At 44.4% G+C, this 23,411-nt stretch overlaps 1 protein-coding gene across 1 annotated transcript in view; it reads left to right on the forward strand.

Annotated features, from left to right (window-relative positions):
• LOC103182679 (xanthine dehydrogenase) overlaps positions 1 to 23,411 on the forward strand; it is a 58,812-nt gene that overhangs the window by 324 nt on the left and 35,077 nt on the right. Inside the window, exons 2-8 of the mRNA XM_042334557.1 lie at positions 8,478 to 8,612; positions 10,085 to 10,251; positions 11,946 to 12,115; positions 17,465 to 17,541; positions 18,953 to 19,035; positions 20,893 to 21,109; positions 22,743 to 22,960. Coding sequence (XP_042190491.1) covers positions 8,478 to 8,612; positions 10,085 to 10,251; positions 11,946 to 12,115; positions 17,465 to 17,541; positions 18,953 to 19,035; positions 20,893 to 21,109; positions 22,743 to 22,960 — 1,067 coding nt within the window. The remainder of the gene's footprint in view (positions 1 to 8,477; positions 8,613 to 10,084; positions 10,252 to 11,945; positions 12,116 to 17,464; positions 17,542 to 18,952; positions 19,036 to 20,892; positions 21,110 to 22,742; positions 22,961 to 23,411) is intronic.

A 23,411-nucleotide genomic window follows, 5' to 3' on the forward strand; every position in this document is an offset into this window, starting at 1 on the left:
GGGCCCGGGGGGCAGGGAGGGGGGCCCGGGGGGCCCGGGGGGCAGGGAGGGGGGCCCGGGGGGGCAGGGAGGGGGGGCCGGGGGGGAGGGGGGGCCCGGGGGGCAGGGAGGGAGGGGGGCAGGGAAGGGGGGCCCGCGGGGGCAGGGAGGGGGGGGCCGGGGGGGAGGGGGGGCCGGGGGGGAGGGGGGCCCGGGGGGGCAGGGAGGGAGGGCCCGGGGGGGCAGGGAGGGGGGGCCCGGGGGGGCAGGGAGGGGGGGCCGGGGGGGAGGGGGGCCCGGGGGCAGGGAGGGAGGGGGGGCCCGGGAGAGGGGCCCCGGGGGCAGGGAGGGGGGCCCGGGCCGCTCTCTGTACCCGCACCCCCGGTCCGCGGCCTCGGCACCGGGAGCCAACAACACGGGAGGGGGAGAGAGAGAGGGGGGGAGTGTGTAACACACACACAGAGGGGGAGTGTGTAACACACACACAGAGGGGGAGTGTGTAACACACACACAGAGGGGGAGTGTGTAACACACACACAGAGGGGGAGTGTGTAACACACACAGAGGGGGAGTGTGTAACACACACACAGAGGGGGAGTGTGTAACACAGAGAGAGGGGGAGTGTGTAACACACAGAGAGAAGGGGAGTGTGTAACACACACACAGGGGGAGTGTGTAACACACACACAGAGGGGGAGTGTGTAACACACACACAGAGGGGGAGTGTGTAACACACACACAGGGGGAGTGTGTAACACACACACAGAGGGGGAGTGTGTAACACACACACAGGGGGAGTGTGTAACACACACACAGAGGGGGAGTGTGTAACACACACACAGGGGGAGTGTGTAACACACACACAGAGGGGGAGTGTGTAACACACACAGGGGGGGAGTGTGTAACACAGAGAGAGGGGGAGTGTGTAACACACAGAGAGAAGGGGAGTGTGTAACACAGAGAGAGGGTTAGTGTGTAACACACAGAGAGAGGGGAGTGTGTAACAGAGAGGGTTAGTGTGTAACACACAGAGAGAGGGGAGTGTGTAACACAGAGAGAGAGGGGGGAGTGTGTAACACACAGAGAGAGAGAGGGGGGAGTGTGTAACACACACAGGGGGGGGAGTGTGTAACACACACAGAGAGAGGGGGGGAGTGTGTAACACACAGAGAGAGGGGGGGAGTGTGTAACAGAGAGGGGAGTGTGTAACAGAGAGAGAGAGGGGGGAGTGTGTAACAGAGAGAGGGGGGAGTGTGTAACACAGAGAGAGAGGGGGGAGTGTGTAACAGAGAGGGGAGTGTGTAACACAGAGAGAGAGGGGGGAGTGTGTAACAGAGAGAGGGGGGAGTGTGTAACACAGAGAGAGAGGGGGGAGTGTGTAACAGAGAGAGGGGGGAGTGTGTAACACAGAGAGAGGGGGTGGGAGTGTGTAACACGGAGAGAGAGAGGGGGGGAGTGTGTAACACAGAGAGAGAGGGGGAGTGTGTAACAGAGAGAGAGGGGGGAGTGTGTAACACAGAGAGGGGAGTGTGTAACACAGAGAGAGAGGGGGAGTGTGTAACACAGAGAGGGGAGTGTGTAACACAGAGAGAGAGGGGGAGTGTGTAACACAGAGAGGGGAGTGTGTAACACAGAGAGAGGGGGGAGTGTGTAACAGAGAGAGAGATAAATTGGTCATTTTCAATCTACGACTGTTTGTGGGACATTGCTGTGCGCAATTGGCTGCCGCGTTCGCCCACAAATATACAGTCAATTCACTTTACAGTGTGTTCTGTGAAGCGCTTTGGGACGTCCTCCTGACGTGAAAAGCGCTATATCAAATGCAAGGATTATTATTATTATTATTAGAGGGGGTGGGAGTGTGTAACACGGAGAGAGAGAGGGTGGGAGTGTGTAACACGGAGAGAGAGAGGGGGGAGTGTGTAACAGAGAGGGTGGGAGTGTGTAACACGGAGAGAGGGGGAGTGTGTAACACAGAGAGAGGGGAGTGTGTAACACAGAGAGAGAGGGGGGAGTGTGTAACAGAGAGAGGGGGGGAGTGTGTAACACAGAGAGAGGGGGTAGGAGTGTGCAACACACAGAGAGGGAGTGGGAGTGTGTAACACAGAGAGAGAGGGGAGTGTGTAACACAGAGAGAGGGGGGGGAGTGTGTAACACAGAGAGAGAGAGGGGAGTGTGTAACACAGAGAGAGGGGGGGAGTGTGTAACACAGAGAGAGAGGGGGTAGGAGTGTGCAACACACAGAGAGGGAGTGGGAGTGTGTAACATGGAGAGAGAGAGGGGGAGTGTGTAACAGAGGGGGGGGGGAGTGTGTAACAGAGAGAGAGGGGGGGAGTGTGTAACACACAGAGAGGGAGTGGGAGTGTGTAACACGGAGAGAGAGAGGGGGAGTGTGTAACAGAGAGAGAGAGGGGGTAGGAGTGTGCAACACACAGAGAGGGAGTGGGAGTGTGTAACACGGAGAGAGAGAGGGGAGTGTGTAACACAGAGAGAGGGGGGGGAGTGTGTAACAGAGAGAGAGGGGGGAGTGTGTAACACACAGAGAGGGAGTGGGAGTGTGTAACACGGAGAGAGAGAGGGGGAGTGTGTAACAGAGGGGGGGAGTGTGTAACAGAGAGAGAGGGGGGGAGTGTGTAACACGGAGAGAGAGAGAGGGGGGAGTGTGTAACAGAGGGGGGGGGAGTGTGTAACACAGAGAGAGAGAGGGGGGAGTGTGTAACACAGAGAGAGGGGGAGTGTGTAACGGGGGGGGGGGGGAGAGTGTAAGACACAGAGAGAGAGGGGTGGGATTGTGTAACACACACAGAGGGGGGAGTGTGTAACACATAAGAGAGGGGGGGAGTGTAACACACAGAGGGGGGAGTGTGTAACACAGAAAGAGAAGGGGGGAGTAATAGAGAGAAAGAGAGGGGAGTGTGTAACATATTGAGAGAGGGGGGAGAGTGTGTAACAGAGAGGGAGGGGGGGGTTGTGTAACACAGAGAGAGGGGGGAGTGTGTAACACACACAGAGAGAGGGGGTGGAAGTGTGTAACACAGAGAGGGGCGAGTGTGTAACACACAGAGGGGGGAGTGTGTAACACAGAGAGAGAGGGGGGAGTGTGTAACACAGAGAGGGGGGGAGTGTGTAACACACACAGGGGGCGAGTGTGTAACACACAGAGAGAGGGGGGAGTGTGTAACACAGAGAGAGGGGGGGAGTGTGTAACACAGAGAGAGAGGGGGAGTGTGTAACACATCGAGTGTGTGTGTTACAAAGAGACAGAGGCAGTTACTTAATGAGAGTGTGTTCCCGAAAGAATGTGCATGTGTTTCTGACAGTTACGTATTGAGAGTGTGTGTTACGGCGTGCGTTTGTTCTTGAGGAGAGTGTGTGTGTTACTGAGAGAAAGGGTGAGTGCGTTACGGAGTGTGTGTGTACGTGTTACAGAGTGTGTCCGTGTTATTGAGAGCGTTTCAGAGAGAGAGAGAAGTTTATTGAGAGAGAGAGAGAGAGTGCCTTTGCCTTCCCGGAGGTCATCAGCAGTGTCCTAGACACACTTAGCTTAGGAACTGGCCTACCGAGTCCGCCAAGAGAGTTTTTGGTCTGTGATCTCAAGCCCTTCCTTCACACCTGCTCAGTGGTCCTCATTTTTGTAAAGCGCTCAGAGATGTGACAATTATTATACGTTCAGAAAGGAGCACACTTTAAGAAGTTCTCCTGTATTGATGGACATGGTGATACTTTCCTTGTACCGGTTCCATTTAAATAACATAAGATTTCCCATGACCAAGCAAGTCATAAAGAGACCAACACTTTTTCTTTTAATTTTCAGTCAAGTTATTTTTCAATATTTCACTGAAATTTCACCTCTGGCTTCATTATTTCTTGCCATGCTGCAGAGGCGGGGGTGGGAAGGGAGAAAGATCAAATGTTTCTGTGTGTGTAGTAAATATTGAATTTATATGCCAATTATAAGACTTGGCGACTTACAGAAAAAGCCTGAATGAAGCAGACAGAACGCCTTGGAATACAAATTGAGGTTTTCTGCGGGTTGTAAACTGATGTTTCTGCACAGTTCTCTTGACACAGTTAATTCCTTTTGCGATTTTGATAGAAAGCTCCAAATGGGTGGAATACATTTATCAGGCTGCACTGTTGTTTCACAGGTGTTCAAATCCTGGTGCAAAACACTCACATTAAGCGGTTTGTAGTGTGAAATACGGGTAATATGTAGCGCTGTTTCTAAGATGTACATCTATGGTAAGAGCCTTTTATTTTCTCGAATAGCAACCACAACCCACCTATTTTTGTGGGTGAGTGCACAGTATTTACCTATAATTGTGCTTTTAATAACCTCAATATTTTACTTTTATCGCTTTGCTTGGCAGATTATTCCACATTTAAACATTATGAAGTGTTTTCCTGATATCTAGGTACTTTTCACTATTTTCCATTCAAATCCACCGTTTGTACTTTCTTGGCTTGCTATGGGACTAGCGTCTGAGTTGGACTTATCTATAATTGTAATATTTTATATACTTTTGTGAAGTTCCCCTTTAACCCTAGTTTCAGGCTGTAAAGATAGTTTCTCTAATCACTCTGCAGAGCTCCGCACTAGAGTTGCAATGCTGTCATGGTAAATTTTAGGGAAAATCCTGGATTAATCATGCTAAAATGTCAGAAGTCAAGGCAATCCTGAGGAGCCACAGATGTGTTTTTGGGGTCACCAAACCACTTTTATTTTGCTGTGTTTTTTTTTACAGATATGCCTTGGAAATTGGAGACATTTGAAATAAGTGAAACCCTTGCCAGAGTGCAGTACTGAATAGGAACATTTTATGTCTTTTCCTCGGTTTAGACACTCCTCCGCTCGCCCTCTCCTCGGTTACCTCCTGGCTGCATGTCTCCCTACCCTCTACACCTTCAATTCCTTCCCTCTACCCCTCTGTCTCGCCTCCCACCCTTATCAGTCTTTTAGCCATTCTCTCCTCTCCTCGCTGTCCAAACCCGTCTTTGTAAAGCACTCAGATGTTATGCTATGTAAAGTTGGTATGCAAATGCAAGTTATTGTTTTAGAAGCTATGGACACTTTATTGGATGACCAGTAGTTTCATTACTGAACAAATTTTAAAAAATTGGATTAAAAACAGTCTCATCTTAGAAGCATATTATAGGGTAATTAATACCTTTTTAACTGGCTGAATGATCACTTAAACAGGGATCAAAAGGATAAATAGTTTGGGCATCTTGCAACCGCAAGCTGATTGACAAGCTTGTCTGGCTGTATTATATTACTTGGTATAATGTGAAGGCTGTTTCCATGAAAATTTTATTTCATGCTGGCATTTAAGTGCTCCAAGACGCTACCATGCGTGAAGGGCGCTATATAGATGCAAGTTGTTATTTGTTGTTGTTGTTATGTCTATCTGGATAAGTTGCTGTGGACAGCGCTCAAATATAGACTAGAATCATATTTTGAATACATGTGTTTATCTTTTGTATCTTTCCATCATTAACAGAAGAGAAAAAAAAGTCGAATTTGGGATTACTGTAGAATGAGATCTCTGAGAGAGTGAAATGTTTAGACTGATAATAGATATCGGCAGTTATGCCACAGAAAGCTTCTAAGTATAGGAAATGTTTTTGTGTTTTTTTTGAGACAAAGTATACTCTACCATGCCAGCAGCCCTTCGATCAGTGAAGGGTTTTACACTGTATCTGCTAAAGTAGCTCTTTCATAAGTCCAGTAACCGTCCACCTCCAAGTTTTCACTTTGGGCTTGAACCTAGAGGTGAAGAGGATTTACCTACTGAGCCAAATAATAATAATCTTTGCATTTGATAAAGCACTTGGTTACATCAAACATCTCAAGATTTTCTATAAAGCTTAAAGACTGTGTACTTGTAGGTGAACAGCCAATTTGTGCACAGGAGTGTCCCACAAACAGTCACAAACTGAATGATCATATTTTTTTCCCCTGCGGGGGATTAGTGGCCAGATCATTGGATGCAAGAAATATAATATTGACGCACTTATCCACCTGTCTTCAATATTCTTAACATTTGTCTTTCCTTTGTGTCCTACATGATTTAGTTGCTAACCTACAGTATCCACACATAATCTTTCCGAGGATCAGGGAAAGTCAATATCACATAGAGCACTCTATTGAAAGGTTCCCAGTGAGAATATTCACACTTAGCTCCCAGCACACTGGCCTAAGACAATGTGAATTTTAAAAAAATCAATTAGTGAGATTGCATCTGCACTCAATTACACAGCTATTAAATTCTAAATCTTCAACAGACAATTTTAGCAGGCAACAGTGAGCTCTCGCTGATTCTAGCGTTGTGTACGAGGAGAGCTTTACATGGACACAGAAATTTTCAGCACAGAACCAACTTTTCAGCCCATAATTTATATAACTGCTGCTTGTTTTTCTGTATCACCCATTTATTTTACTAATGCCACTTGCCAGCTCTTTCCCCATAATCCCTTAATATTTGTACGTCTTGGGTTTTGAAGACCTGTCCCACAAGACAGCCTATTGCTGTCGCTCGATCAATGCTGATTTATTTTTCCTTATTATTATAATATATACAGTATACCTAAGCGGTTAATAAATCCCTGAAAAAAAATTAATTAGGTCACTCATTCCACGATTGTTTGTTGGGCAATTGGCTGCCGCGTTTTGCCCACAAAATATACAGTCAATTCACTTTACAGTGTATTCTGTGAAGCGCTTTGAGATGTCTCAATGACGTGATAAGGCAGGAGGGAAGAGTTCAGATTCTAGGGCAGGGGTGACCTGTATAGGACGCTAACTTTCCAAGGGATGAAATGCATCCTGTCAAACTAGAAATGGAAAACCAAGAAGTTGAATCGAATTGACAGAAAAGGGGAGAGCCCCAAATTCAAACCAAGAATTTGAATCGAAAGGGGCTCTCCCCTTTTCTATCAATTCGATTCAAATTCTTTGTTTTCCATTTCCAGTTTGACAGGATCCAATTCATGTGAGTACCAAGGTTTTGAGTTCAGAGTAGGAATAGTTAATAAAGCTGAAATAAACTGGGTCTAATAAAATAAAGAACTTAAGATCAAAGTTTGAAAAATGGGGAATGTCATCATGAGGAATATTGCAGAACAAAATAGAAGAAATAACCAGAAAAAGAGCAATGTGTCTTGAAATAAAAAGAGAAATGGAACGAGTTTAAAGAAGAAGAAATGAATCTGGAAGCAAACTAAATCAGAAAGTTGTGGAACTAGACCAGAGAGGGAAAAAAGACTAGAGGAGGGAAGATGTACAAGATTTCTTTAAGAAATCTCTTTAAGAAAGAGCTAATGAAAATAAAGGGATTCTGGAAAGGCAGTGGGGCAAGACTGGACTGTTGTGAGTTCAGAATATAGGAGGTACTTAATGTACCAGTGTTGTGGGTTGACGCTCATAAACAAATGACAATGCTGAATTGTGAACCATGTCAACTTGGGAACTTGTACCAGAGAGCAACCAGAGCCCTTGGAACCGCACTCAAGCGAGCTCAGACCAGGAACCATGAGTGGGTGAACGGGGAGAGAGAATTAGATGAAATAATCAAACATGCGAAATGTTAAATACGATTGATTTGATCATGTAGAAATAGAACATTAACTTAACTTGCCTTGTAAAACAGCTGTGAGTAGGTTGATTCAAAATTTCATTTTCTACCGCTCAACCCTGAACAAAGATTTCATTTTTTTTTGGTGGGGGGGTGGAATCTTTACTCATAGTTTGAAGTCTCATCCACTTTGTTTTCCTTCTGGTCTGTTTCTTCGTTTTGCAATATTTCAACCAGTCAAGTGGCCTGCGGACAGACACGGCCAAGGTTCACACCATTCGGTCACTCACACCCAGGTCTCATTCTCACTTCTGTCTCATATTTACCCTCCCTCTCTCATCCTCAGCTATCATCTCATTCTCCCTCTTTCCCCCCCTCCCACCTCCATCTGGGAGTTCCAGAAACAGTGTGACAGTCATGCTGGGTGGTCATGTCACTAAAATCTGCAGCTCTTTTTCTGACTCGAGCACATTTTCTGAGATATTTATTAGATATCTTTGACACAATATGTGCTCTATACAACCAACACTTTGCCCACAAAACATACAGTCAATTCACTTTACAATATATGCTGTGAAGCACTTTGAGACGTCTCAAAGACGTGACAAGGTGCTATATCAAATGCAAGGATTATTATTATTATTAAAGTAACTGATGCCTGTGCACAGTTCCAGAGATGGCACGTAATGGTTTTAAAGAGGTTCTGTTTCTTATTTTGTTTTTGTTGCCTTAGGTTTAATGGTTGAAATCCTCAGTTAACTGATTATTTTTAAACAGTTATGCTATCCAATTTCATAGCGGTTTTGTCTGAACTTACAATATGTGTTATAATATTATCTTTTCAGTAATTGAACTTTAGCCAAGGTTTATTGATTCAACAGTCATACTTTGTTCTCTAACCAGTGGCGCATTTCATTGCTTTAGCTCGACTCACAAATAACATTGAAACAGAACCGCTCCAGGCAGAAAACGCTAGCCGGTCAGAAATTGTCAACCCGGCAGAAGAAGCAGAGAATCCACAACAATTTAACCTTCGAGTGAATGGAGTTTTCTATAACGGTAAAGACAGCTTTTGGAAAATCTATCTCTCTGACTGTGGCTACGGTCACTTCCCACTCCCCTCCTATGACAATAATAACAACAAAATTACATTTGTATAGCCCCTTTCACATTGGGAGGATGTCCCAAGGCGCTAGACAGTCAGTGTTTCGGACCCGAGCTGGGAATTGGGGAGGGTGGATGGCAAGGAGGGAAGCGGGGTGATCGAAAGCACGGTCGAAGAGGAGGGTCGAGATGGGGGTGATAGAGTCCTACTCACCCGTACTATACAGCATATACAGTCAATTCACTTTACAGCATATTTTGTATTAAACTCCATACCCCTGTCACAACAGTTCTAGCCAGACTCCACTGGCTCCCTATCGCCGAACAAATGGATAGATTTCAAGATCCTCACATCATTTTCAAATCCCTGCATGCCCTGGCACCTGGCACTCTTAGTGTCATGCTCCGCCACTGTTTTTGCTCGGTTTCCGGCACTGTCTCTGTGAAGGCTTTTGTGAACGGCGTTGAGTTTCATGTCGGGAAGACGTCTGAAAGTGCTTCACTTGATTTATTGTAAAGTGTAATGACTATTTTGTAGGTGAAAGTGACAGCCAATTTGGACACAGCAGTGTCCCACAAACAGCCATGAAGTGAATGACCAATTTTATCTAAGGGATTATTGGCCAAGATGCTGGGAGAAACTCCCTTCTCTTTTCAAATAATGCCATAGGATTGTTAACAGATAGATGGGACCTTGGTTTAACATCTCACTTGAAGGCGGCATTTCCAACAATGTAGCGCTCCCCAGCACTGTATTGGAGTATCAGCCTAAACTAAATTCAGCCTAAACTTAAAATCCCAGTGTGGGGATTCAAGCCTCGATTTGCTGGTTCAGCGGTGAGAATGCTACCAACTGACCAGGCGGCCTCATGATATAAAGTTCATATTGCCTAGAGGGTTTTCCCTGTAAACAGAACATTTCTCTCGAGACAACATGACACACATGCAAAAACAATTTTTTGCATGGTCTCCTTTTTATTGTCAAGATTGTACAAAGTATTGATTGCTGCCTATGACGTTAATGGAATGTTTTGCAGTCGGTGCTTAGTATTCAGCAATTTCTCTTTTCTGAGTTTATAAAATGCAGAAAAAAGTGTCTTTATAGTTGTTTGTGTTTAACAATGACATTATCATTTTGAAATCTCACCGTTAACCGTGTCCTGGACAACAATCCGCCAATTAAAGTTGGTCATTCACTTCATTTTGGGACATTGCTAATTATTATTGTTGTTATTGCTGGAGCGAATTGGCTGCCGCATTCACCTACAAAGTACGCAGTCACTTCACAGTCATTTTGTGAAGCGCTTTAGACGTCCTCCTGATGTGAAAGGGGCTGTACCAAATGCAGGAATTAATTATTATTTCCCTTCATGGTTTCTTGTCATTATTCAGACCTGTTTTGTATTTTCTGCCAATCTTTAAAACAGTCAAAGATGAGGACCCGCAGATGCCTCTCAGTGAATACCTGCGCTCCGTCCTCCAGCTTCGTGGAACCAAGACCATGTGCCATGAAGGTGGCTGTGGGAGCTGTATTGTGGTGGTTGAATGCGACAACCCAATAATGCCTGGAAGAGTTGTCAAGGCAATCAATTCGGTAAGGCCACAACTAGTCAATAATGTCCTGGTTTTCATAGCTGGGGTTCAGCGTGATTTACTACAACTAAAACCCAATTTATTCTTTAAAAGGGAGATAAATCAATACTTGGGAAGCAAGGGTAACACTATTAAGTGTGAGGAAATAGGGTTATATGATCTGTCATGATGTAATAAACTGGTGGAATAGGCTCGATGGGCTGAATGGCGCCTCCTATTCCTACACTCTATTTTTGAAATGGAGAGCATTATATAATGCCCAGGGATATAGTACACGTAGAGTGTAATACGCAGGAAGTGATATCAGTGACATCCCAGAAGTTGGCCATTTTAGCCCATCGCTTATAACATAGCCTTTGAGTTGTTGGACTCAGGGCACTGTGTTGTAGCGAGGTTCCCTATAATAATAATAATAATATATAATAATAATATGAAAGAAAAAGATAGAGATATAAAAAGAAAAATAGGTCAACATTTCTGGTGTGTCCCTTCGGCCTATTTATTTTTTATCAGCTGCTCATTGATCTGCTGTGGGTTTCCAGTATTTGTGTTTCTTCATTTTATTCCTGCATTGTAGTTCTTACTTGTGGATCTTTCATGGCTACAGCTCTTCAAAGATGATTTTCCCATCCAAATAAATTTGAATGTAAAATTGGGAGTGGAATAATGTTATTAACTGCCACAGCACACGCAGGACCTGCTGATAACATAGTTTGGTGAACTTTGCATTTTGTTGTCTCCCGTCAAACATGGAAAGCTGATTGAACACCCAGAATCCATGAACTATCATAACATTATGAGGTGCAATAGTAGCACTGCTATTCTTGCCTATCAACGCATTGATCCTTAGCTTAACTCAGGTTTGAGGTCTTTCAATTATGCCCACCTTATTATTTTTGTAACATTGCATGTCTGGGACTCAGAGAATCTTAGATTGTCGTTGAGTGCATTTGTGAGACACAATTTAAATCAGAAAACTATGTATAGTGAGAAAACATATAAGAAAAGAGATAGAGGTGAGAAATCCAGAGAAACGGTGAAGCAAGTGAGAATTCCGGACAGTATCTACAAAGAATCTCTATATATGGTTATAATAGAGGCAGATGGCAACTTTTCACATCTCTATCTTGTCTATCGACAAAATACAATAATACTAATAATTCTTGCATTTGATATAGCACCTTATCAATTCATTGAGCCATCTCAAAGTGCTTCATAGGATATTCTTGATAAACTTCATAAACACAGGAAAATTCAACTTAAATATTTATTACTATGTTTCTTCATCTCCAAAATATTTGCCAAAGTAACAGATTATCCTTTCATAATATTCCGTTGTGAAGGCATCATTGAGATATATGGTATGCTGCATTAATAGTGCTCCGAGACACTATCCTTGCTATTTAAATGGAAGTTGCAGTTTTAGCACATGTCCACAATCTGCTCTGATGGGTTTTGGCATGTGTCAGACACCCGGCTGACCAAAAANCCACTATGGTTGAAGCAGAACACATTAATGTGTGTAAGAGAACTTGATGCATACATGAGGGAGAAAGGAATAGAGGATTATAGGAGAGCGTGGTTGTTTGAGTGGATTATAAGCACCAGCACAGACTAGTTGGCCTGTTTCCATGTCGGATCTCTCTGTGTAACTTTATGTAACCTTAATGGTTCTTATATGTTCGTATTTTGCAGTGTTTATGTCCAATTGGCTCCCTATTGTCAATGAAGAACCATCAGGTGATAACAGTGGAGGCATTGGGGTCAGTAAAGAAGGGTTTACACCCCATTCAACAGCGCCTGGCAGATTACAATGGAAGCCAGTGTGGGTACTGCAGTCCAGGCTTTGTCATGCAGATGTATGGGTAAGTACAGAAAAATACATGTGCTTGATGGTTCCTGAAATCGTAGAATCATAGAATTATGCAGCATAGAAGGAGGCCATTCGGCCCATCATGTCTGTGCCGGCTCGTTGAAAAAGAGCTATCCAAGTCAATCCCACTCTCCCGCTCTCTCCCATTAGCTGTGCAAACTTGTCCTCCCCAAATAATTATCTGATGGAAATGTGCTTTTCCATTTTTGAATATATATGATTTTAAGATTTGCCTTCATTATTTGCCAATGATTTGTAATCTCCGACCATTTTTTTCAAATAAATCAATTTTTAGTTCTTATTTCTCCTCAGAGTATTGCTTGTTTTACTTTTTCAAAAAATATATATTTTTATTTCTCTGCTACTTCCTAGAAATAACTCCCCTGTCATATAATTTATATTTGGCACATAGTAATATAGACAAAAAAAACAAAGTTCATCTAGTCTGCCTTCTACCATCTTGCTAGTCTCATGCTAGATGGAGATGTTACAAAAATAAGACTGCCTAGTTAACGCCAACTTTGGGACTAATGTCAGGCTGGCTCAGTTGGGTAGCAATCAAACTACTGAGTCAGAAAGTTATGGGTTCAAGCCCTAGATCAGAACTTTGAGCTCATAATCTAAACATAGCTTCGGCCTGTTCCACATCTCCTGCCCGGCTTCACCGCACCATCGGGCCTTCAGCTTCTCTGCCCCCACCTTTTGGAACTCCATCCCACAGTCCCTTCACGTTGCTCCCTCCCTTGTCTCCTTCAAAGCATGTATCAAGACCTCCTCTTTGACCGCGCATTCGGCCACCCTCCCTGCCTTCCACTTCCCATCGATCCCAACCCCCTGATCGGGTCCAAATCCCTAACTGTCCAGTGCCTTGGGACGTCCTCCCGACATGAAAGGCAGTTTACAAATGTAAGTTATTGTTGGTGTTGACATTCCAATGAGGTGCTGGTGGAGTACTGGATTATCAGAGAAGTTGGTCTTCAAACGAGGCATTATACTGAGCTCCCGTCTGCCTGTTTAGGTGGATGTTAAAGATCTCGTGGTACTATTTGAAAAGTGAAGGGAATTTCCTTTGATGTTCTGAGCAGATAAAATTGGTTATTCATTTCATGGCTGTGTGTGGGATATTCCTATGTGCAAGTTGGCTACAGTATTTACCTACAAATGCACACTCATTATATTTTGGAGTAAATTCTGTGAAGAGCTTTGAGACGTTTCAGTGATATGATAAGGCCCTATTACCAAATCCAAGGATTAGTATTATTGTAATTCTAGCAGAATACATCTGTAAGTATTAAATTAATTTTAGATGGCTTTGCCAAACACATTTTGACCTGATGTATATACTTGGGTCCTGTGGGTGATGTTAGTTAACCATTATTTCAAGACTTGTCAGTTCCTCCATGGTCTATATAGCATTCTTCTCCTATGTGGTTTGGATTTAACTAAGTATCTCAAGTGTTGGAGCAATGCAGATGTAGCTGATGTAGTTAACTTTCTGGTCAGAAGATGGAGGTAGAGTATTGTTCAAAGTGGTCTAACAAGACCGTCTCTCCAAGTGAACAAAGGTCATCAGGGTTTTGTGGATCTGTAAACGTTAAGTTCAGTCTGAATCGCCATATGATTGCACGAGCAGTTTGTGAGGAACAAACTGGTTGGAGGTCCTTCTTACTTTAGTCATGAAAGCAGGTGGCTGATTTTAATGAGTAGTAAGGAAAAACTGAAAGAATACGTTTAAAGTGTTCAAATGTTTTCAACCAGAGCCTTTGACTAGGTAACATGGCTAGATGTGTTTTCCTTAGATTTTTGAGGGACTGCGGGAAGGTGTTCCAGAGGGTGGGGGCAGAGTGGCTGAAGGCTCGCCCGCCAGTGGTGTAGCAGGTGAGTCAGGGGACATGAAGCAGCCCGGATCTCGCTGAGCGGAGGGAGCGGGCAGGTTGGTAGAGAGTTAGGAGATCGCAGAGATAGGGGGGAGCAAGGCAAATATCTAGAGTTCAGATGATTACAACAGGCATCCCCAGGAGATCAGATCTGTAATGGAGGACTGTTTGCACACAGGTCTTGTATGCCTCAAGTTTGACCTGCATTGTGACCTTTGCTTCCTTGAAGAGAAATGGGCATGACCAGAGTGTACTTCACCCCTTCTCAGCATAATCCTTCAGGACAGTGTCCAGGCTGAAGTTGGTGTGCCTTGAAAAAGGGGAGGCCAGAAGGCTACTGGTGAGAGAGTGAATTGGAGGAACTCTGGGATGGAGTTCCAGAGAGCGGTTGTCGGGTGCCAGAAAGCCTGCCCACCAATAGTAGACCTTATAGGCTGGGGGACACGATAGCCTGATTTCTTTCTTCTGGATTCTGTGTGAGTTTGAGGGTTAAATCCTTAGGCCGTTCACTGGCCTTTGCAGAGTCTCATGTATTGAGAACCGGTTAGGTTCCCATGTGAGCTGAAACCATCTTCTTTTGCACAAGGCAATGGGAATTTGTCCAGAGAATGTGTAGAGAATTGTGAAGCTTTGACCCTTGATAGGTTGGAGGGAATAAGGAACAAGTCATGGACTAGAGTCAGAACAGCAGAGGCCGAAGGAGATTGTAGCAGGTGGAAGGACATGAATTTGAACGACAGAATGATTATCTTGAAGTTGATTTGCTGAGGTAGTGGGAGCCTATAGAGCTGAGAATGGATGGGGTTAATGGGCTTGTTGATCCTGGTGTGGGAGAGAACATGGGCAGTGGAGATTTGTATGAGATGCAACTGATGGAGAGTGGAGCTACTGAAGCCAGAGAGGAGAGATGATGAGAAATGAAGCCTCAAATTAACAGAAAGCAAGATGAAGGTTTCAGTTGTGGTTGCTAGTGGGACAGACATGCAAACAGGCAATGTTTCAGAAATGGAAGATGGCGATCTGTGTAAGAACCGTAAGTAGGTTTGAAACAGAGCTGAGAGTCAAACGAATACCCAGGGTTACATACTGGTTTAGCTAGCTGGAGCAAGCTCTCAGGAAGGCTGATTGAATTGAGTCCGAGGCCAGAAAACTACTGGTGAGAGCAAAAATGGATGGTTTCAATTTTGTTGATGTTCAGCTGAAGGAAGTTGAGGCTGAAGGAAGTTAATGCTCAAGGAAAAAAAGTGACTATCTGAAGGATACCTACAGTGTAGCATTTGACCTCCTGGCAAAATGTTTAATTTAAATATTGGTGCTTCAAAATTTAGGCAAGAAAGTGTTGAAATGTTTGCCAAAGCGAAATCAACACATTATCTGCCAAGGAGCGAGTTCCATTGTTTGCCATCAGATGACTGACTGCAGATTAACAAACATCCCTAAGCATTAATTCATGCAGTATGTGTCTAATGCTTTCCAGGATTAAGTGAGCAGTGTGCGCCCCTCAGGGGAGAGCGTGCTCATTCCATTTCAAACAAAGAGAAACTTCTGTACACATGTAGAATTCTCAGCATGGTTTGGATATTCTTAAGCATGGTGATGGGTTTCCCCATGTGTCAGACACCTGGCTGTCCCCCAAAAAATCAGCGATTTAAGTGGGCATGTACCAAAGATGCTCACCATCAGGAAAACATTAACTTCAGCAGAAAGTCAATGTAAGCAGACTGACTCCCTAATCCAGCAAAATTGATCAATGGTTAAACAAACCTAAATTAGTCCAGTCACAGGTCTGTTCACTCGATAGGATACCAGTTAACTTAAATTCTTAAATATAGTGTTTTTCTAAGTGTCGTAAGCCATTCTATGGTATTGTGAAGGATTTGGTTTCAATACTGCATTGCTTTTGCTAGTTTATCTCAGGTGTCCCTCCTTTCAGTTCTGGGCAAGATGACATCTCTATGAGTTGCACTATAATGTACCCTAATTTCACATCATTTTGACTAATGAATAGGTATGCATGTTACGAAACGTCATTGGGTTAAAAAAAACTCATGGAGTCAGAAGAGAGTATTTGTGTTCAATTTATACATTTGCTGCTTGGGGTTTCTGTTGCTTTTTTTTGCAAAACATTTTATCAAATATGATTTTATATAATATCTATTATTCTGAGCTGTCCTTTCTCCCTCACATCCGCACCACAACTGGCACCGCCTTCCATCACCTCCGGAATATCGCCAGATTACGGCACTACCTCACCCCTCACGCTGCTGAAACCCTGGTTCACGCCTTTGTCACCTCAAGGCTGGACTATGGGAACTCTCTCCTCGCCGGCCTTCCGGCACCTCCCTCCACAAGCTGCAGGTCATTCAGAACTCTGCAGCTCGTGTACTGTCCCGCACCAGGCTTCGGGACCACATCACTCCTACCCTCGCTCGTCTCCACTGGCTCCCATCCCCCAGAGGATTGATTTCAAGATCCTCATCCTCACCTACAAGGCCATTCACGGCCTTGCTCCCTCCTACCTCTCCAACCTACTATCCCCCTACCTACCTGCCCGTAACCTCCGTTCCTCTGGCTCCGGTCTGCTCCACGTCCCCCGCCCCAACCGCCCTACTATCGGTGGTCGGGCCTTCAGCCTCTCAGCCCCGAGGCTCTGGAACTCCATCCCCCAGTGCCTTCGCCTTGCTTCCTCCCTTTCCTCCTTCAAGGCCGGTCTCAAAACCTTTCTCTTTGACCGTGCCTTCAGCTCTCGACTCTCTTCCTCCTCCTCGCTCCCTCCCTTCCCTCCCCTCACCCTGACCATTTCCCCCCTCCTCGCTCCCTCCCCTCCCCTGACCATTTCCCCCCTCCTCTCTCCCTCCCTTCCCTCCCCTCACCCTGACCATTTCCCCCCTGCTCGGGTCATGACCCAACTGTGCAGCGCCTTGGGACGTCCTCCTGACGTGAAAGGCGCTCTATAAATGGAATCTTGTTGTTGTTGTTGTTGTTGTTGTTGTTGTTGTTGTTGTTGTTATTCGCCTGCAAATCACTTCAGTCACTGCAGTTTGCAATAAATCCAATGAAGTGCTTTGAGATGTTTTGACAACTTGATAAGGTGCTATATCAAACGCAAGGTTTTTTTTATTGTTATGTGGCAAAGCACAGATAGGATTTCAAAAAAATCTATAAATGTTTAGCAGATATTTTGTTACAGTACTGAAAAAGCAATGTTTTTTTTAAAGCTGAATGAGACTTTATAATGAAAAGTTGACCTCTGAATACTTGAGCACACTTTGATGTTTAACTGCATATATGCTTGTTTGCTACCACAAAGGATGTTTTAAAATGATCACTGTGATGTTGCATAAATCACAGAAAACTTTAATGACGGAACTCTCAATTTAGAATGAAGCATGACTTTTGACTGAAATAGTACAAATTCTGATGGTTCTGGTGCATAGTTTCAATATTCCCTCTCTCTTCCTCAGGTTTCTGAAGAACAATCCATCTCCCAGCTCTCAACAAGTGGAGGACAACTTTGATGGCAATGTCTGCAGATGCACAGGTTTGTGAGTTCTTCAGCAGGCAGGAATTTGAGGGAAATAAATAATTTATTTGGTATCTTTGAACTAGTTTGCTCTGACTTGAAGGTTTTTCTTCATACAGTTTTGTTGACTTGAGAAGTTGAAAGTTGAGTAAGCTAAAGGCAGTGGATGATCTAATGGAGGTTTTCGAGATTATCCAATAATTCACACTGTTTGCTTATTCGAAATGAAGCCTGCCCCAATTAGTGCAGGGTATCTTTAGAATCATAGAATCGTACAGCACAAAAAGAGGCCATTCGGTCTCTGATCCTCTTATTGATTTTTATTTTTGTACTTTGATTTTGCCCAGTTTCTTACAAAATTCTATAGGGTTATCCAAACCACACATCAGGCATATTACTTGATCCTGATCATTATCCATAGAGCTGGAAACTTTACAATTTTCAGTGATAGGAGAGCGATTGTAAATGGGAATCTTGGCTAATTTTTCTCTGAACCCAGAATTACGGAAGACAATTATTATAATGCCGCAGCTATTGTGTTATTTGAGATTACCTTATTTACTTGAATCTAAATCACAAGATCACAGCCTTGTTTGGATTAAGCCTTTAGCGCATCCGATCTCATCCTTCCAGAACACCCATCCTACCATTTCCCTACAACAGCATCAAGCTGTTTTTTAAAACCTGAGGCATATGCTCGTTTTGGAGGATCTTTTTAAATCAAAAACTACAAATACAATACAGAAAACTGTGCCTTGGATTCAAATATATATTTATATACAAATATATCACTCGCACCAAACTCCGCTCCCCGATCACTCCAGTCCTTGCCAGACTGCACTGACTGCCTATCCCAGAGAGGATCGATCTCAAGATCCTCACCCTTGTATTCAAATCCCTCCACTCCTCTGCATCCCCTACCTCTCTTACCTCCCCTCTCCTCAAAACACCACCCGTTGCCTTCGATCCTCCGGGTCTGGCCTCCTCCTCGTCCCCTGAGTCCTCCGCTCCACCCTCGGCGGCCGTGCCTTCACCCCCTCTCTTCCTACTTTCAGGTCCCTGCTGAAGACCTTTCTTTTCGACCGCACCTTTAGTCACCTTCCTACCCCTCCCCCTGGCTCGGTCCCAGGATTCGTTACTGTGAAGCCCTCTGAGACACCGTCCGGCGTGGAGGGTGCTATATAAATCCAAGTTGTTGTATATGCATATAATGGCTAATTTAGCACAGAGAAAGGATGGAACCTGGGATCTCATTGATCTCTTTGGCAGAGTCTCTCCCTCAGCAATTACGTCAACAACTGAGGCATCAGCAGAGCAACTCCTTTCATACGTTGAACAGAATGAGAGGAACTTTCACTATTGAGCCACTGTGAAGAATGTCGTATCAGTTCAGTTTGATAATTTGATATTCTTTAATTGGTAAATGTAGGATATCGATCTATCCTCGATGCCATGAAGTCTTTTGCCAGGGATACTGACGTGGAGAAGCAGGAATCTGTAATTGACATTGAGGTAAAGCAGAAACAGTCTCTAAAGCTGAGTACTAAATTGCATTTTATTATTTTCCCGATTAGGGGTCTGTATTATTCGGATTGTCCTACTGTGAAATGGCATTTTGATAAACAGTTGTGGGAATATTGTAAGATCCACGACCAATGCAAAGTCACACTCCTGCTTGCGATCATCTTCTATCTCATCTCGGGACCTTCCCTTGTCTCGGCTTATGTATGGTTTGGGAGAGTTAGCCTTTATGCCCCCACTCTTTGGAACTCCATCCCAGAGTCCCTTCACCTCGCTCCTACTCTTCAAGGTCCGTCTCAAGACCTTCCTCTTTGACCGCGCCTTCAGTCATCTTCCCTTCCCCCCCTAGACCCAACCGCTCACAAATCTAACCCCTAGAGCAGGTGCTCAACTGTCCAGTGCTTTGAAACTGTTTCCTGACAAGAAAGGTGCTACACAAATGCAATTTGTTGTTGTCATGTATGCGAAAATCCAGTTTAATAGTTTATTGCTGAGCTCCACAAATAACCACAAATTGCAAGCAACAACATCCCATGAAATACTGTTTTACCAACCAACCCCACCCGCCTACCAACCTACCAACCTGCCCGCTCCCTCCACTCAGCCGGCTCCGGCCTGCTCTACGTCCCCCGACCAACCCGCCCCACCATTGGTGGGAGAGCCTTCAGCCCGCAAGCTCTGGAACTCCATCCCCCAATTACTCCGCCTCGCCCCCTCCTTAACCTCCTTCAAGTCCCGCCTCAAAACCCTCCTCTTCAACCATGCCATTGGTCACCCCCCTTCCCCTCCCCTCCCTTCTGCCCCCCTGACCCCAGCTCGGGTCTGAAATCCTGTACACTGTCCAGTGCCTTGGGATGTCCTCCCGACGTGAAAGGAGCTATACAAATGTAATCGTGTTGTTTTTGTTGTTATACGAAAATGAAGATTCATGTACATAACAATAATGCAAAAGTGTGTTTTTATCCAGATTTGTTTCAGAATCATCTCTTCCTCTTGCTTAAAGGAACACTTTTATGTATTAAAAAAATCACCTGTTTTATTATTGCCTAATTGGAGTAATTGAAATTTTACACAAAGAATATCATGTGGACACGAATTTAAGATTGTGACTAGAGTATTAAAAAGAGAGGCTTGAAAGAGCTTCTTTTCTCAGAGTGTTGTCAGGGTTTGGGGAGTAACCGGACTAGCACCTTTGCGTTTACTGGGAAGCCTTGAGAGTTAATCCCACAAAGTGCAGTACTGCTAATTATTTTGCGTTTTACGAGCCAGTACTGAACAGTCTGGAGATGGGATTGTAAAAATGTATTGTTTTCATATCTAATTGGGATCCTTTGAGCAAACACACTTTAGAGAAAGCTTTCTCGCTCTTCATTACATTTTCCCTTTATTTACTGTCAGCTTGGCTAAAATGGTAGAACTCGTATCTCTGAGTCAGAAGGTTGTGGGTTCAAGCTTCACGTTGGGACTTACAACTTATATAGTCCAGGCTGACACTCCAGTGCAGTGCTGGAGGTGCCAACCTTTGGATGAGATGTTAAACCAAGGTCCCATCACCCTGTTCAGGTGGGCGTTAAAGATCCCATGGTGCCATTCGAAAAGAGAAGGGCATTTCTCCCAGTGGCTGGCCAAAAATTCCACAGATAAAATTGGTTACTCACTTCTTGTCTGTTTGTAGATATGCAAATTGGCTGCCACATTTGCCTATGAAATACACAGTCCTATACAGTAAAATGCTGCAAAGCTCTTTTTATCATCTTCCTGGCATGAAATGCACTACATTACTATATTAAATGCAGACCTTATTCTTATCTGTACTTGCTTGTGCTTTTTTTTGATATGTGTTCAAAGGATTTGCAAACTTGTCCCAGGACGAAACAGGCTTTCAATCAGACCTATTTGCCAAAAGAATTAAGTTGCGTTTGTCACGTGAAGAACACCAAAAAGGCGCTTTTCTCAAAGAATGACACTGAATGGTTCCAACCTACGACACTGACTGAGCTGTATTTGTTAGTGCACGAGCATGTCACTAAGGCTGTCAAACTTGTACACGGAGACACTGCAAAAGGTACCTTATGTCTTTGTTGGTCAACTTTTTCATTTCCTACATTGTTTGCTTTAAAGCTGAAGTGGCAATTCCTGCATTGTGGGGAAAAGTGTCTTTCAGGTGGAATATACAGGTGGAACTGCTGTGTGCAATCCAGTGCAGCAGTCCTTTCAATAAGCCATGTATACTGCGCAATCCCACAGATGCTACACAATTTAAAGTGACAACAGGCGCCTGCAGAAACATAATGGAACAAAAACCCCTTCTTCCTCCCACAATTGTTGCATTTGATATAGCGCCTTATTACGTTTTCAAGACGTCTCAAAGTGCTTCACAGAATATACTGTAAAGTGAATTGGCTGTTTATTTTGTGGACGAAATGCAGCAGCCAATTGCGCACAGCAGTGTCCCACAAACAGTCATGGATTGAAGTGAATTATTATTGTAGTCTGCAAGCCTTATTTCATAACTTAGAGCCCCAAATCGTTCTATTTTTACCTCAGAAGTGTCGACTTTATCTATGATATTGAACTCCCCCTTTCCCTTGATCACCTTGTAGAGTAATTCTCTGTAGCAAGCTTGCTGCTAAGTTATTAGAAATAATAATATTCCTTGCATTTAATATAGCACCATATCATCAGGGTTCCTGACCTCACCAAGCCAGTCAGGAACCTAGGCGTCTTGTTCGACCCTCAACTGTTCTTTCTCCTCCGCATCCCTGCCATGACCCGCTCTGCCTTCCCCCACCTCCGCAACATTACCCGACTCTGCCATTCCCTCAGGCTGCCGAAATCCTCATACACGCCTTCATTACAACCAGGCTCAACTACAAACTCCCTGCTTATTGACCTTCCCAACTCTTGCCTCCACAAGCTGTAGATCATCCAGAACTCTGCAGCTCGTACCTTCTACAGCACCAGGCACCGGGACCTCATCAAACCCACCCTCACTCGGCTCCACTGACTCCCCATCCCCCAGAGGATTGAGTTCAAAATTCTTATCCTCATCTTCAAGGCCACCATGGCCTTGACCCCTCCTACCTCTCTGACCTGCTAACCACTTATCAACCTGTCCGCTCCCTCCGCTTAGCAGGCTCCAGGCTGCTCCATGGCCCCCGCCCGGCCCACCCCACCATGGGTGGTCAGGCCTTCAGCCTCTATACCCCCACCCTCTGGAACTACACCCACATTCCCTTTGCCTTGCTCCCTCCCTTGCCTCCTTCAAGGCACGCTTCAAGACCCTCCTCTTCGACCGTATTTTTGGCCACCCTCCTACCCCCACCCTCCCTGCCCTCCACCCTCCCTGATCCCAACCCTCACCCCCCGCTTGGGTCCTAATCTCTGACTGCGCCTTGGGACATCCTCCCAACGTGAAAGGCACTTTACAAATGTAATGTTATATTGTATTGTGTCACGTCGTTGAGATGTCTCAAAGCGCTTCACAGAATATACTGTAAAATGGATTGACTGCATTTTGTGGGCGAGATGCCGATCATTAAATGAATCAGACACAGGCAGGAGAAGTATTACTTATTCACTTTCTGGTTTAGATTTTTTGTAGACATTGTTAATTGGAACATTTGTTCTCAGAAATCTAACTGTCTCTGACCATTAAGAAATAAACATGTTTCCTCTATTCACTATCTTTGTCACAGGAGTCTACAAGCAAGATGGACCTTATAATATCCTGATCGATGTGAAAGGAATCTCAGAACTTTACACAGTCACTATGGAAGAACATGGCTTAAAAGTCTACTCAAATGTCAGCCTCAGTACACTCATTGGTTCTCTGAAAAAGTTTTCCAATGAGTCACCATGCTACAGTACTATAGCTAATCTCTTGCTCAAGGTTGCTAACGAACCTGTGAGAAATGTAAGTTCAGTCTGTAGTTTTCTCCACCTTGTATTGTAAAAAGAAACCCTTCCCAGTTTTACAGTTATGTTGTTAAATTTTGCCGCTGAGGGCTTTCTGTTTAAATCTCTATTTACAGTGCTATTCTGACTTTTCTTTGATTGTGGGCTTATGCTACCCAAAACAAATTTTGTGGGCGTTTTGTCCACAAAATAAACAGTCAATCCACTTTACAATATATTCTGGGGAGCGCTTTGAGACGTCTCAACGACGTGATAAGGCACAATATCAAATGCAAGGATTATTACTATAATTATTATTGATTTACCACCCATCTGCAGCAGATCAAATTCAAAATGCTCATCCTTAATTTTAAACCCTTCCATGGTCTTACTCCACTCGGATACCTTCTCAAGCCTTATACCCCATCTGTTCCTCTGCTCAGCAGGTACTGGCCTGCTTCACATCCCTC

The sequence above is a fragment of the Callorhinchus milii genome, unplaced genomic scaffold, assembly GCF_018977255.1.
Source record: "Callorhinchus milii isolate IMCB2004 unplaced genomic scaffold, IMCB_Cmil_1.0 Scaffold1, whole genome shotgun sequence".
Lineage (NCBI taxonomy): Eukaryota > Metazoa > Chordata > Chondrichthyes > Chimaeriformes > Callorhinchidae > Callorhinchus > Callorhinchus milii.